This window comes from Tachyglossus aculeatus, chromosome 2 (assembly GCF_015852505.1).
Source record: "Tachyglossus aculeatus isolate mTacAcu1 chromosome 2, mTacAcu1.pri, whole genome shotgun sequence".
In the NCBI taxonomy this organism is placed as follows: domain Eukaryota; kingdom Metazoa; phylum Chordata; class Mammalia; order Monotremata; family Tachyglossidae; genus Tachyglossus; species Tachyglossus aculeatus.
The window spans coordinates 44,013,878-44,029,315 of record NC_052067.1 but is presented as its reverse complement, the minus strand read 5'-3'; the positions used below and the strand labels follow the sequence as shown (position 1 = coordinate 44,029,315).

The window sequence follows — 15,438 nt, the reverse complement described above, 5'->3', positions numbered from 1 at the left end:
GAGCGTCATAAAGTCACGGTAAGGAGTTTCTGTTTGATGTGGAGGTGGATGGGCAACCCCTGGAGGTTCTTGAGGAGTGGAGAGACGTGGACTTAACGTTTTTGTAGAAAAGTGATCGGGGAAATAGAGGAAAATATGGACTAGAGTGGGCAGGTCAGCAGGGAGGCAGATACAGTAGTCGGGCGTTCAGTAAAAGGGATTGCAAAGTAGGATTGGCTCTGAAAATAAATATTACCTGCCCAAACAGAACCTTGCTGTTGAGGGGACGGCAACACACCAGTGAGGATGTATGCGCAAAGTGGCAGTTAATCTGGAGGAGGAAGAGGTACCCCTCTCAAAACTCATTATAACTTGGCCTAACAATGCTCTGGTGATTTTATTTCTGATTGTCCAATCAATTAATGGTATTTATGGCGCATTTACTATATGCAGGGTGCGGCATTAAGTGCTTGGGAGAGAAAACATCGCTGAAAAGAAAGAATCCTGAATAGACATCATGTAGTTTTGCAAGATAAAGAGGGTCAAGGTGTTGCTGAAGTACGAAGGCGTATTGTGGGAGGGATCTTAGAAACGTTACCGAATAGAGTGTGCTGTCCTGACTTGATCCTATGAGTGAGGAAATTCCTATGTTTCTTCTTTAGGTCAATATTTACCACACAACGATACTGATGCTCACTAGTCAAACTGAAAATCCAAAGCTGAAAAGAAAGACATACTGCATTACAAATAAGCTTCAAAAAAATGACAAGAATTCAGCTAGACATAACATTCCTTTTCTCTTTTAAGGATCTCATCGTGATCATTGCCACTTCATAATCTTGGGAAAGGGGCTGAATTCTTAGTTTAACCATTTTTACATTTTAATGTGCTCTAGGTTTGGTTTAATAAAAAAAAAAGCGATTCAGACCCAAGCCCCTATCTTTTAGAAATCCTTGTTCCCACTCCGTTCTCCCACTTAAATCTATGTTCAACCTCTCAGTCTCTGTTAAATGGTTTCTTTTCCACATTCAAACGTATTCAGATTTTCCTTATACTAAAGTTGCCCCTTCAACCTCCACACTGTCACCTTTTTCCCATTCCTATCCCAGCTTCTCAAACAAACTGTATACATATTCACTCCTTTCAGTGCCTCTCCTACAACTCTCTAAGACCAATCTAGATGTGTCTTCAGTTGTTCTTTGTATTCGAGAGAGTTGGTGCCCAGTGTCCCTGCCACACTGTGCACAGGAAAAGCTTCTCCTTGTTTCGTTGTCACGCTTGACGCTTTCAGGACCTGATGTTTCTCTTTAGCCTCTCTGTCTTCAGTTCCTTACAAAGCCTTGGTTCAAATCTACTCCTTTCCTGATAGTTCCATGCCATGCTTGTCTATCTTTGGCCCCTGATTCCCAGTTTGGGGGCTGGGATGCAGCATTTTTTGATGCATTGTGTCCTTAAAATGTTTCCTCTGTCCTTTGAATTAACAATAATAATAATAACAACTGTGCATTTAAATAATAATAATAATTATGGTATTTCTTAAGTGCTTGCTATGTGCACTGGGGTAATAATGATAATAATAATGATGGTATTTGTTAAGCGCTAACTATGTGCCAAACACTGTTTTAAGCGCTGGGGTAGATAAAAGGTAATCAGGTTGTCCCATGTGGGGCTCACAGTCTTACTTCCCATTTTACAGATGAGGTAACTGAGGCAAAGGGAAGATAAGTGGCGGAGCCAGGATTAGAACCCACAACCTATGACTCCCAAGCCTAGGCTCTTTCCACTAAGCCAAGCTGCATCTCTAGGTATTATGGTATTTGTTAAGCGCTTTCTATGCGCCAGACACTGTTCTAAGAGCTGGGGTAGATGCAAGATAATCGGGTTGGACACAATCCCCGTCCAACAGAGGGCTCAGAGTCTTAAGCCCCATTTTACAGATGAGGTAAGTGAGGCACAGAGAAGTTAAGTGACTTGACCAAGGTCACACGGCAGCTTGTTAAGACCCCTTCTATGTGCCGAGTGCTGGGGTTTCAAGATAACCAAATCACGCACGGTCCTTGCCCCCCACAACTCTCAGAGTCAAAAGGGGAGGGAGAATGTGCATTTAATTCCCTTGCTTCTGATGAGAAAACGGAGGCACTGAGAAATTAAGTTACTTGACCAAGGTAACACGGCAGGCAAGTGGCAGAGCCAGGATTGTCCTCTCCCAAAACACTCATTACAGTTCTCTTGCACGTAGTAAGCGCTCAATAAATAACACTGATTAACTGATTAGCACTCAGGTCTCCTGACTCCCAGACTCCTGTTCTATCCGCTAAGCCGCGATGCTCTACTTGAAGAGCATCTTTGAGATCTTGTGACATTTCCTTAGTGATCCCCCTCTTTTAGACTGTGAGCCCACTGCTGGGTAGGGACTGTCTCTATATGTTGCCAACTTGTACTTCCCAAGCGCTTAGTACAGTGCTCTGCACACAGTAAGCGCTCAATAAATACGATTGATGATGATGATGATCCCCGTGTTGAGGAAGAGTTTGGGTAAGAGCTCAAGCAGGATGTCCCCTCCAAGTCTGCAGGGCTCAGCGGGTGGGCCAACGAGGAAAGTTGCTTTTCGGTTTTTTAGGGCTCCGCTCCCGCGCCTTCCCCAGTAGCCGGCCCAGAGTCCACGCTGACATGTACTGGATGTTCAGTACGTTCTGCAGAACCTCGTCTTCTATAGTTGAGGAAGGATACCGATATTTCCTTACCATCTTTTTAGGACTCCCGCCTTCTCCGTGATGCCCCTGTATCCACATTCAGTCTACAGAGGCACCACAATAGCATGAACAGGGCCATAACCAACCACAATCAGGTCTTCGCCCCCTTCACTCAGTATTTTATTACTCTATTTATTTATTTTACTTGTACATATCTATTCTATTTATTTTATTTTGTTAGTATGTTTGGTTTTGTTCTCTGTCTCCCCCTTTTAGACTGTGAGCCCATTGTTGGGTAGGGACTGTCTCTATATGTTGCCAACTTGTACTTCCCAAGCGCTTAGTACAGTGCTCTGCACACAGTAAGTGCTCAATAAATACGATTGAATGAATGAATGAGAGACCTTCCTCATAGTCAAGTCCGGTGGATTCTACTCAGTCCTAATCTCCCTTAACCTCGTGCCTCAGAATCGAGGATCGCCCACTGTCGCTGATAGGAGACTCTATCACAATCAATCAATCAATCAATCGTATTTATTGAGCGCTTACTGTGTGCAGAGCACTGGACTAAGCGCTTGGGAAGTACAAGTTGGCAACATATAGAGACAGTCCCTACCGAACAGTGGGCTCACAGTCTAAAAAGCTCAGAGGCAGAATGTAACTAGAAGATTTTGACACCAAAACAGCTAATTCTGTTTGCTAATGTTAGACTGGGGCCTAACAATAGGTTTGGCCTGGACAGATTCAGGTCATAAACCCCAGAATTTCTCACTGGAGAATGCCTTTCCCAAATATAACTCTGACAAAAAAACATAGGAATCTTACCTCCTTCCCTTCCCCACAGCACCTGTATATATGTATATATGTCTGTACATATTTATTACTCTATTTATTTATTTATTTTACTTGTACATATCCATTCTATTTATTTTATTTTGTCAGTACGTTTGGTTTTGTTCTCTGTCTCCCCCTTTTAGACTGTGAGCCCACTGTTGGGTAGGGACTGTCTTTATATGTTGCCAACTTGTACTTCCCAAGCGCTTAGTACGGTGCTCTGCACACAGTAAGCGCTCAATAAATGTGATTGATTGATTAATGCCTGCTTTAAAAATTTGACATTTCAGAATAACTCTCTTACCTGACCATCACCACTCCCAAGAACTAGCTGCTGATTTTCTTCATCAATAAATAAACTTAGCAGAGGAGAGGCTGTTGGAAAAGAAAATTTTAACCAGAGGGTGCGTAGCACATTGCATATAAGAAACATTACACAGAATATTGAATACATCCTATAGGGCAACATTTTATAAAATATGATATTTCATACTACAAAAATCTTTCCAAATCTCATAGTTTAGCAGAGTGCTTGGCACATAGTGTGTACCTAATAGATCCCACAACTATTATTATTATCCCTCAGCCCTTGGTTTGAGCTCCTTTTAATAACTGTGGTGTTTGTTAGGCCCTTACTAAGGTCTAGACAGCGAGCCCATTGTCGGGTAGGGATTGTCTCTGTTGCCGAATTGTACTTTCCAAGTGCTTAGTACACAGTAAGTGCTCAATACATACGACTGAGTGAATGATGATGATGACGATGGCATTTGTTAAGCGCTTACTATGTGCAAAGCACTGTTCAAAGCACTGGGGAGGATACAAGGTGATCAGGTTGCCCCACGTAGGACTCACAGTCTTAATCCCCACTTTACAGATGAGGTAACTGAGGCCCAGGGAAGTTAAGTGACTTACCCAGAGTCACACAACTGACAAATGGCAGAGCCAGGATTAGAACCCATGACCTCTGACTCCCAAGCCTGTGCTCTTTCCTCTATGCCATGCTGCTTCTCATATAAGATAAGAACGTTTTTACTGTGAAAACATGATAGCCCTGCTTGTTTCTCCTTTTTCTTATAATCAATTTGGATCTAATTATGTGAATTTTCCTGTGTATAGCTAAACGGTATTAATTCATTCGTTCCGTAGAATAATCCAACGAGAAACCACATAACATGGGCCTGACCAGGAAAGCTGAAGAATTAAAATTAGATAAGCAGTTTTGTTACTCTAGCATCTAATGAGCAATCAATTTCAATAAATAATGAGGGGGAATCACTTTTCAATATTCCAAAGCAAGTTATGTGATTAAAATGAGGCAGCAGGCATGTGTACTAAATGCAGAAATTGAATTAATGATTCATTTCTGAAGTGCTGATAGTATGCACCATCTTCAGGCACAATATCAATTTAAAATATTGCTGTATTTACTAAGTGAATCTAAATGAAAACTTAAAATAGCAGAGCCAATAAGCAGAAAAAGTAACTCTCTTTCCAACCATAAGCAGAGTAAATGGTAATCTTCCCTCTGAAAGGGAATATGAAATCAGGAATGAGAAATATTCATGGCAAACTTCTTTCACAGAAATAATAGTTGGATAAGAGAAGTCTCGTCAGACTGTATTACTCAGTGAATTCATCACCCTGGTCACTTTAGGTCTTAGTCTAGAAGTGATAAAATATAAATCAGTAAGATGTTGCTATTGACTGAAATACTGACAGAGTAAATTAAAATTTTTACGGTAAAGATAGCTACTTCATTGGAATCTCTGAAGCAATGAGCGTACACATTCATTCATTCAATCGTATTTATTGAGCGCTCATTATGTGCAGGGTACAGTACTAAGCGCTTGGCACTGTACTCACGCCTTCCCAAGTTCCAGATTCAATCACTAGTGAAATCTGGTTGCAGTCAGAGTAGCCATATGAAACAGAGAAAAATTACCTGTTAAAATTGCAGACTGGTATATTAATAGTGCGTTGCAATGGTCCCATACCTTTTGAAAATATGTTTTTTTTAGAAGTCAAAACTACGAATGGGTCATAAAAACATAAAAAATATATCAAAAGTTACCAAAAATCTGTAAGAACAATTGAAATTACAGCCCTCTAGCTAATAATTAATAAAAAAAATTACCGCAAAATCATAGAAAGGAAAAAAAGGAAACAAGACTGTATATAAAAAATACAGGAATTGTGATTCAGAGAAATATGCTGAAGCAACACAGAAGTATGAATTAAAGTCATTTCTAAAAGAAAATTAAAAACTTGGAAGAAATAGGAAAAACATGAATACATCAAGATGCTAGAAACATTTTTCTCATTATTTCATCAACTAAATAATAATAATAATGATGATGGCATTTGTTAAGCACTTACTATGTGCAAAGCACTGTTCTAAGCGCTGGGGTGGATACAAGGTGATCAAGTTGTCCCACGTGGGGCTCACAGTCTTAATCCCCATTTTACAGATGAGGTAACGGAGGCTCAGAGAAGTTAAGTGACTTGCCCAAGGTCACGCAGCAGACATGTGGCGGAGCTGGGATTCGAACCCATGACCTCTGACTCCAAAGCCCGGGCTCCTTCCACTGAGCCACGCTGCTTCTCTAAACTAAAGGGACCTAAGCAACTGCAAAACAACCTTTAAAGGGCAAACAGTGATCAAGCAGTAGTGATAGGGAAAACATAAACAAATATTATTGTATAGGTTAGTTTTACTAATTTTTTTATAATGGAAATAAAATTTAGAATACATTCCAGTTTGGCATTTCATTTTTCTCCAGAGTATTGTAACACCCTCACTTTGGACTTCCTGATCTGAAGTGCAAACCCGGGGTTTAGCCGACTAAATTTTGTCAATATACTTTGACTAGGTTTTGAGAAGCAGCGTGGCTCAGTGGAAAGAGCATGGGCCTTGGTGTCAGAGGTCATGGGTTCAAATCCCGGCTCCGCCAATTGTCAGCTGTGTGACTTTGGGCAAGTCACTTCTCTGTGCCTCAGTTACCTCATCTGTAAAAATGGGGATTAAAACTGTGAGCCCCATGTGGGACAACCTGATGACCATGTATCCTCCCCCGGTGCTTAGAACAGTGTTTTGCACATAGTGAGTGCTTAACAAATGCTATTATTATTATTATTATTATCCAGTTATTCAAAGGAGAGAAATAGTATTTTCTCCCTGAATGAAAAGTCATGCCGGTTGTAGTTCATAGGCTTATAAATCATCTCACTTACCTTAAAGCTTCTGTCTTCAGATACTGATACCAGTTTGTTTGGCTGCCAGACGCAAAACTCAACCGCTGTTACTGGGTTTAAGTGACCTTCCAATTCAGCTAATACCTCTTCGCGCTGTGATCATTTATAAAAGAGAACAATTTGACCTGTTTTGTAGTAATTACTATCACTAATGATTACGTACGCGCAAAATGTCCCACGGAATTAAAACACCTGCAATATTCCTGCACCTTTTATTCAGTGATCAGTGCTTTGCAATCACCTGTTGTCTACTTAGCACTGGAAAGGTGATCGTTATCAACAACCCAGAGACCCACTTTCCCGGGTCACCGATAACCCGATCTCAACTCAAACCTAATCTTCCTCCACCTGTCTTCGGCAGAAGAGATGGCTCCCTTCCCTGGAAATGCTATCTAACACTGGTTTTGCAAATACAGTCCTTTCCTCTTCTTCATTCATTCATTCAACCGGATTTATTGAGCGCTTACTGTGTGCGGAGCACTGTACTAAGAGCTTGGAGAGTACACCTCTCTGGCCACTCCTCCGTGTGTCTGGCTATTGCCCCTTCTGTGAGTTGATGGGTTCCTTTAGACTCCCTGGGAGTCAGAAGACCTGGGTTCGAATCCCGATTCTGCCACTTCCCTGTGACCGTGGGCAAATCATTTAACTTCTCTGTGCTTCAGTCTCCTCAACTGTAAAATGGGGTTGAAATACCTGTTCTCCTTCCTGTTAAGACTCTGGGACCCCCTTCGGGACAGGGACTATGTCTGAACTGATTGACGTCTATCCATCCCAGCGCTTAGAACAGTGCTTGGCACAGAGTAAGCACTTAACAAATACCGTGGAAAAATAAGGCTTTGAAGGTGGGAGGACTCCCAAATCCATTTTGATAGCCCCGCCTTTGTTCCCTATCTGTAATCTTATACTTCCTTTGGCCACCAAGACCTCTGCACATTGATGTCTCGTTGGCCCCTTAAGCTCAATATTTTTTTGACTTGTCTTATGCTGTTGAGTCGTCTCCGCCCCATAGCGACTCCATGGACAATCTTCCAGGGTGTTGAGCACGACGTTCTTTCACTGTATGCTCCAATCGCCCGGCAAAGTGCTCACGTGATTAAACCTGTGATAAAAGCAGCTGCTCCCCCGGATCCTCTCCCCATTTCCCGGTGGGACCCACGTGTGGTGGCCTAACAATGGTCATCGATGTCGGCCTAGACCTCCAGGAGAAAACCACCGTAGGTTGAGGCTCACTCCCCGATTTACAGATGAAGTAACTGGGGCCCAGAGAAGTGAAGTGACTTGTCCGAGGTCACAAAGCAGATGAATGCTGAGTAGATGCCAGGACCTGCTGACTTCTAGGCCCTCATTTCTGGGAAGATCCCAGGGCAACCCAAGGATCATCTTGGTCACCGGATTTGTTCCGCCTGCACATGTCTTCCCCCTTCCTGTTCCCTCCAGCCGCTTTCTCTTGAGGGCTTGGCCCTTCCCTGCCTTTGCCAGTACTCACTGCCCAGGCCACTGGAGAAGTTATTTTCTGGGAAAAAGAAAGCCCAGAGGTCTGGGCTGGGTGGAGGTGGGAGCGGGAGGGGACGGCTGGGCTAGCCCAAGTCCCCAGCAGCGCACCATGAAACCGCTTGGAGGCCCAGACAGTCACTACCATAGCCATAAGTGCTTAGTACAGTGCTCTGCGCACAGTAAGCGCTCAATAAATACGACTGAATGAATGAATAATTTATTTTAGCGTCAATCTCGCCCTCTAGACTGTGAGCGCCTTGTGATAATTATAATTATGGTACTTAAGTGCTTACTACATGCCAGGTAGATAAGTTCATCAAGTTGGCCACAGTCCCCGTCCCGCATGGGGCTCACGGTCTTAATCCCCATTTTACAGATAACTGAGGCCCAGAGACATTATTCATTCAGTCATTCGACAGACGTGAGGCGGAGTCGGGAGCGGAACCCGAGTCCTTCTGATTCCCAGGACCGTGCTCTATCCACTAAGCCACACTGCTTCTCTCTGCTTGTGTGCAGGGAATGGGGCTTCCAACTCTGTCATACTCTACTCTCCCAAGCGCTTGGTACACTGCTTTGCACACAGTAAGTGTTCCATAAATCTGACTGAATGAATAAATACCGTTAAGTGTTTGGCTGATTAATTAAAGATTATTTTGCTGTACCTCTGTTAGAAGTTGACCTTTAGAAGAAAGGGCTCATTTGACACAATGCAAACCATCCTTATACTTTACCCAAAGCAGAGTCAAAAATAGGATGTTTCCCTTTGGGGGATTCTTTATAATAATCATCATCATCATCAGTCGTATTTATTGAGCGCTTACTGTGTGCAGAGCACGGTACTAAGCGCTTGGGAAGTACAAGTTGGCAACATATAGAGTAATCAGGCGGGTGGAAGTAACCTCAAGCTTGCAAAATCTGGACCTCCTCCAGATGGAGAGGATTTTTGAAGTACATCAGAGCTTAGCTCCTCTTGCTAAATAGGACACATTTCCTAACCCTCCTCCCCAAAATGTATATTCATTCAATCGTATTTATTGAGTGCTTACTGTGTGCAGAGCACTGGACTAAGTGCTTGGAAAGTACAATTCGGCAACAGATAGAGACAATCCCCACATAACAATGGGTTCGCAGTCTAGAAAGGGGAGACAGACAACAAAACAAAACAAGTAGACAGGCATCAATACAATTGTTGTGTACCAAGTAGTGAACTAAAGCCCTGGGGAAGATACAGAATACAAGATCAGACACAATCCCTGTCTCACAATGGTTAAAGAAGGAGGGAAAGTAGGTATTGAATCCTTTGGAAAGAAGGAAAAGAATCTAAGGGATCTGAGAGCCTAGAAAATCCCATATGAGCAAAGCTAATAGCTACCACAAGTGACAGTCTCACCTTAGTGTTTAGCACGAGTATGCGATTTCCAACACATACTGCAACTTTTTGATCATCCGGACTAAATCTTATATGGAGTACCATTCCCAAAAGAGTTCCAATTACGATTCCTCGAGGCATCAACCCTACAAAAAAGATATTTAATTATTAGTTCACAGTGCTATGCTTTCTCAGATGCTTAGCACGGTGTTCTGTGCAGAGTAAGCACTCAATAAATGCCACTGATTGATAATGCTTGGGAAAAAAACCTCATTTACCGTAATCATACAAGAAAACTATAGGGCACTAAGTAAAAGAGTAATTATCCGATCAAAACTGATTTACAGAGCAGCAAACACGGATCTCCGTTAATATCTTCAATGAAATTAAAAGGCTTGAAGGCTAAATTGAAGATACCCAGTAGTCTGTTGACTCAAATGCATTTAGGAAAGGTGTCAGATTTAACATCCAGAAGCCGGTTAGTTGTTCCTTTAAGAATAAAGCATTGGACAACGCTCTCGAAATGCAAAAGGAAAAAACAAGACAAATGTGAGGCATTTTACAAGATACCATTTTGTACACTGAAGCAGTGATTTATTAAATAGCGTCAGAGGGGTCTGAAAGAATGAATGCGACTCTAAAAGCTCCTTATGCTTCTTCTGGTTACTGCGTCTCAAGAAGGCTACAAGTTTCCCCGGTGGAAGTGTGTCTTTTTGGATGATCGTCTTGCAGTTTGGCAAATTCTTCCAAGATAACCTGATTAGATGCCACGTTGTTTTACCGGCCAAATGTTTCTGCAAGCTGTTTCGAAGAGGGGACGGGGCAGGGAAGAGGTACGGCGAGATGTCCGCTGACCTTCCCCGGCTGGCCGGCCCTTTGGGATCCTCGCTTCCACCCAACCCCGGGAGCCGAGAGACAGCGACTGAGGATAAAAGCTTCTTAAGTGAGGTGGGGAAGGGGGTGGGGGGAGCCGCGTGTGGCGAGGGTGACGGTGGAGGTGGCGGCAGCTGGCAGTTGGAGTAGCCTCGAGAATGCCCTCTGTGTCCATCTGGCAGGAAGATGGTTGGGGTACACAGGAAATCTGCTAAAGAAGGGCCAAGAAATGATGGATCCCTGGGCGACATTCTATGACCATATTCCACCAGTTGAAAGGATTGCTTTATGCTTTATGCATCTACTATGTGCCAGGCACTGTTCTAAGCGCTGGGGTAGATACAAGGTAATCATCATCATCATCATCAATCGTATTTATTGAGCGCTTACTGTGTGCAGAGCACTGTACTAAGCGCTTGGGAAGTCCAAGTTGGCAACATATGGAGACAGTCCCTACCCAACAGTGGGCTCACAGCCTAGAACGGGGAGACAGAGAACAAAACCAAACATATTAACAAAATAAAATAAATAGAATAGATATGTACAGGTAAAATAAATAAGTAAATAGAGTAATAAATATGTACAAACATATATACATATATACAGGTGCTATGGGGAGGGGAAGGAGATAAGATGGGGGGATGGAGAGGGGGAGGAGGGGGAGAGGAAGGAGGGGGCTCGGTCTGGGAAGGCCTCCTGGAGGAGGTGAGCTCTCAGTAGGGCCTTGAAGGGAAGAAGAGAGCTAGCTTGGTGGATGGGCAGAGGGAGGGCATTCCAGGCCCGGGGGATGACGTGGGCCGGGGGTCAATGGCGGGACAGGCGAGAACGAGGTACGGTGAGGAGATTAGCGGCAGAGGAGCCGAGGGTGCGGGGTGGGCTGTAGAAGGAGAGAAGGGAGGTGAGGTAGGAGGGGGCGAGGTGATGGACAGCCTTGAAGCCCAGGGTGAGGAGTTTCTGCCTGATGCGCAGATTGATTGGTAGCCACTGGAGATTTTTGAGGAGGGGAGTAATATGCCCAGAGCGTTTCTGGACAAAGATAATCCAGGCAGCAGCATGAAGTATGGATTGAAGAGGAGAGAGACACGAGGATGGGAGATCAGAGAGAAGGCTGCTGCAGTAGTCCAGATGGGATAGGATGAGAGCTTGAATGAGAAGGGTAGCGGTGTGGATGGAGAGGAAAGGGCGGATCTTGGCAATGTTGCGGAGCTGAGACCGGCAGGTTTTGGTGACGGCTTGGATGTGAGGGGTGAACGAGAGAGCGGAGTCGAGGATGACACCGAGGTTGCGGGCCTGTGAGACGGGAAGGATGGTAGTGCCGTCAACAGAGATGGGAAAGTCAGGGAGAGGGTAGGATTTGGGAGGGAAGACAAGGAGTTCAGTCTTGGACATGTTGCGCTTCAGGTGGCGGGCAGACATCCAGATGGAGATGTCCTGAAGGCAGGAGGAGATGCGAGCCTGGAGGGAGGGGGAGAGAGCAGAGGCAGAGATGTAGATCGATGTCATCAACATAGAGATGATAGTTGAAGCCGTGGGAGCGAATGAGGTCACCAAGGGAGTGTGTGTAGATCGAGAACAGAAGGGGACCAAGCACTGAACCTTGGGGAACCCCCACAGTAAGAGGATGGGAGGGGCAGGAGGAGCCTGCAAAAGAGACTGAGAAAGAACGACCAGAGAGATAAGAGAAGAACCAGGAAAGGACGGAGTCTGTGAAGCCAAGGTCAGATAGCGTGTTGAGGAGAAGGGGGTGGTCCACAGTGTCAAAGGCAGCTGAGAGGTCGAGGAGGATTAGGACTGAGTATGAGCGGCGTTGGATTTGGCAAGCAGGAGGTCATTGGTGACCTTTGAGAGGGCAGTTTCCGTGGAATGTAGGGGATGGAAGCCAGACTGGAGGGGGTCGAGGAGAGTGTTGTTGTTGAGGAATTCGAGGCAGTGCGTGTAGACAACTCGTTCAAGGAGTTTGGAAAGGAATGGTAGGAGGGATATGGGGTGATAACTAGAAGGTGAGGTGGGGTCAAGAGAGGGTTTTAATAAGAGAGGGTTGTAATAAGGTTGGACACAGTCCCTGCCCCACATGGGGCTCACAATCTTAATCCCCATTTTACAGATAAGGTAACTGAGGCACAGAGAAGTGAAGCGACTTGCCCACGGTCACACAGCAGGCAAGTGGCGGAGCCGGGATTAGAACCCAGGTCCTTCTGATTTCCAGGCCCGTGCTCTATCCACTAGGCCTGCTGCAGGGTGACATCCTCTGATTGGTTTCTGCCAACTGGAGCCGTGGGGGCATTTGGGGGGAGGTGGTACAGTTGGATGAGTGTGCGTTTGTGTGTGTATGTGAGAATTTGGAAGCGCAGGGAGGATGGAGGCATTACCATTTTCACCAGGAATCTCATGTTCTTAGCTTTTCACATTTCTTTGTTTTTGTGCTATGTGCCGAAGGGATCCTTTCTTAAAAAACAGTTGATTTTTAATAGTGGGATCACAGTGGGATGCACAGAGACTGAGACGGTACGAATGTTTCCGAAAAATCAAAATCAGTACCTCACCCCACTCCTCAACCTCACTCATCTCCTCCCAGTTGGACCTGGAGCGCCAAACGGGGAATGGTCCAGCCTCCAGACACATCATCACCACCACCGCTCTCTGGGGAACCCATCGCTCTGCCACGCTCAGGAAGTGCATCTGAATGGAAAGCAATCCTCCTATTTGGAGAATTTCTCCAAGATAATCCATTAGGCGCCCTAGTCCTCGTGGGCAGAAGGGTCTGGAATTCCCTCCCCTTTCCTATCCAACAGTCCACCACTCTCCCCACCTTTAGAGGAGCATCGTGGCTCAGTGGAAAGAGCCCGGGCTTTGGAGTCCGAGGTCACGGGTTCAAATCCCAGCTCTGCCAATTGTCAGCTGGGTGACTTTGGGCAAGTCACTTGACTTCTCTGTGCCTCGGTTACCTCATCTGTAAAATGGGGATTAAGACTGTGAGCCCCCCGTGGGATAACCTGATCACCTTGTAACCTCCCCAGCGCTTAGAACAGTGCTTTGCACAAAGTAAGTGCTTAATAAATGCTATCATTATTATTACTATTTAAAACCCTCCTAAAATCACATCTCCTCCAAGAGGCCTTCCCTGACTAACCCTCATTTCCCTTACCCATTCTCTCCTCTCCACCACCTACGCGTTTGGCTTTGTAACCTTAAACAAACTGACACCTGTCTACTTGTTTTGCTTTGTTGTCTGTCTCCTCCTTTCATTCATTTATTCAATTCAATCGTATTTATTGAGCGCTTACTGTGTGCAGGGCACTGTACTAAGCACTTGGGAAGTACAAGTTGGCAACATACAGAGACGGTCCCTACCCAACAACGGGCTCACAGTCTCGAAGGAAGAGACAGACAACAAAACAAAACATGTGGACAGGTGTCATCAGAACAAACAGAATCAAAGCTAGATGCACATCATTAACAAACTACACAGAATAGTAAATAATAAATAGAATAGTAAATACTATTCTTCTAGAGTGTGAGCCCATTGTTGGGTAGGGACTATTTCTATCTGCTGCCGAGCTGTACTTTCCAAGCGCTTAGTACAGGCTCTGCACACAGTAAGCGCTCAATAAATACGATTGAATGAATGAAACTGATACCCCACCCCTAAAGCACTTATATACTTTTACTCTACTACTTCCTCTATCTGTAATTTATTTTAACGTGAGTCCCCCTGTAGACTGCAAGGTCCTCGAGGGTAGGAATCACATCTACCAACTCTATCGCACTGTACTTTCCCAAGCTCTTAGAGCAGTGCTTTGCACACCCTGTTCTATAAATGCAACAGACTGACTGATGCGTTCACCAATAACAGCCCATCGGCGGGAACCAAGCAGAGAGTGCGGCCTGTGAGCGGCCCGAAAAGCAATCCTTTCAACTCGCGGAATATGATCGAAGAGGGTCTCTGGGCGAAAAATCACTTCTGGGTCCTCATAATTTAGCAAAGGTACAGACTTCTCATCTACAGAGCTGGAAAAAGTCAAAAGAAGGGCAACCAAAACAAACAAAGCACAGAGAAGCATCCAAATAAGGACAGGTTGAAATGATTATGATTGTTCGCTCTAGAAAGAAACGAGCTGAGTGAAGGTGTGACGAGCTTTCAAAATCATGAAATGTGTGGGCAGGGTGGACAAGAAATGAACAATAAGGATCTTCCGATGATCTTTCTCCTCGTTTTGTGATTCGACTGTGACAGTTGTTTAGAACTTATCCCCACTGCTATGTGTCTTCCTCTCCCATGTAAGTTGGGAGCACCTAGTAGGAAACGTGTGGGACAGAAAGAGGGTTGTTGAGTTGTCGTCATTTCTCCCCGAGTTGGCCACACTTCCTGAAGATTTTGGAGCTTCACCTGCTTTGGGAGAGGGAAAGCAGACACTCCTTGGGAGCTTGGTTCCAGATGCCCTGTAGCTAGGGATGCCTCAGCATCGTCTGAGGGGTCTAAGCCCTCAAAACCCAACAGGAAAATGCTCCACCACCCCCAACTTCCGCAGCGAGACAAACTTCAAGCAGGTTCATTGCAGAATGAGTCAGGGCTCAAATATCCCTCCACTGCCCTTGGCTCTGAGCTGGGCATTCTTCCCTGAACGCCCATTCCATGGGAGCACATTAGAGCCAGTCCATGGTGGTACCACTAGAATGTATCCAGGGTACGGACAATTTATGAAATTTATCCAAAGAATGGAATTTAGGAGGAAAATTAAAGGACATAATACAGAAAGCCAAAGGGAGGAATGATCATGAAAATACTGAAGGTTCGGAGGTGCAAAAGAGAACAAGGTTCTCAAATCCAGTATTAAATATAAGCCTTTTTGAAGGCACATCTCCTCCAAGAGGCCATCCCAGATTAAGTCCCGCTTTTCCTCACCTCCTACACCCTTTGTTCTTCCCCTCCTCCAGCTCCACAGC

General features: G+C 44.8%; 1 protein-coding gene across 1 annotated transcript in view; it reads right to left on the bottom strand.

The window, feature by feature from the left end:
• The window catches only part of WDR27 (WD repeat domain 27), a 269,128-nt gene that overhangs the window by 243,305 nt on the left and 10,385 nt on the right, over positions 1–15,438 (bottom strand). Inside the window, exons 4-8 of the mRNA XM_038770610.1 lie at positions 9,643–9,767; positions 6,738–6,851; positions 5,449–5,500; positions 3,811–3,881; positions 578–698 (exon numbers count right to left, since the gene is read on the bottom strand). Of these exons, the coding sequence (XP_038626538.1) occupies positions 578–698; positions 3,811–3,881; positions 5,449–5,500; positions 6,738–6,851; positions 9,643–9,767 (483 nt within the window). The remainder of the gene's footprint in view (positions 1–577; positions 699–3,810; positions 3,882–5,448; positions 5,501–6,737; positions 6,852–9,642; positions 9,768–15,438) is intronic.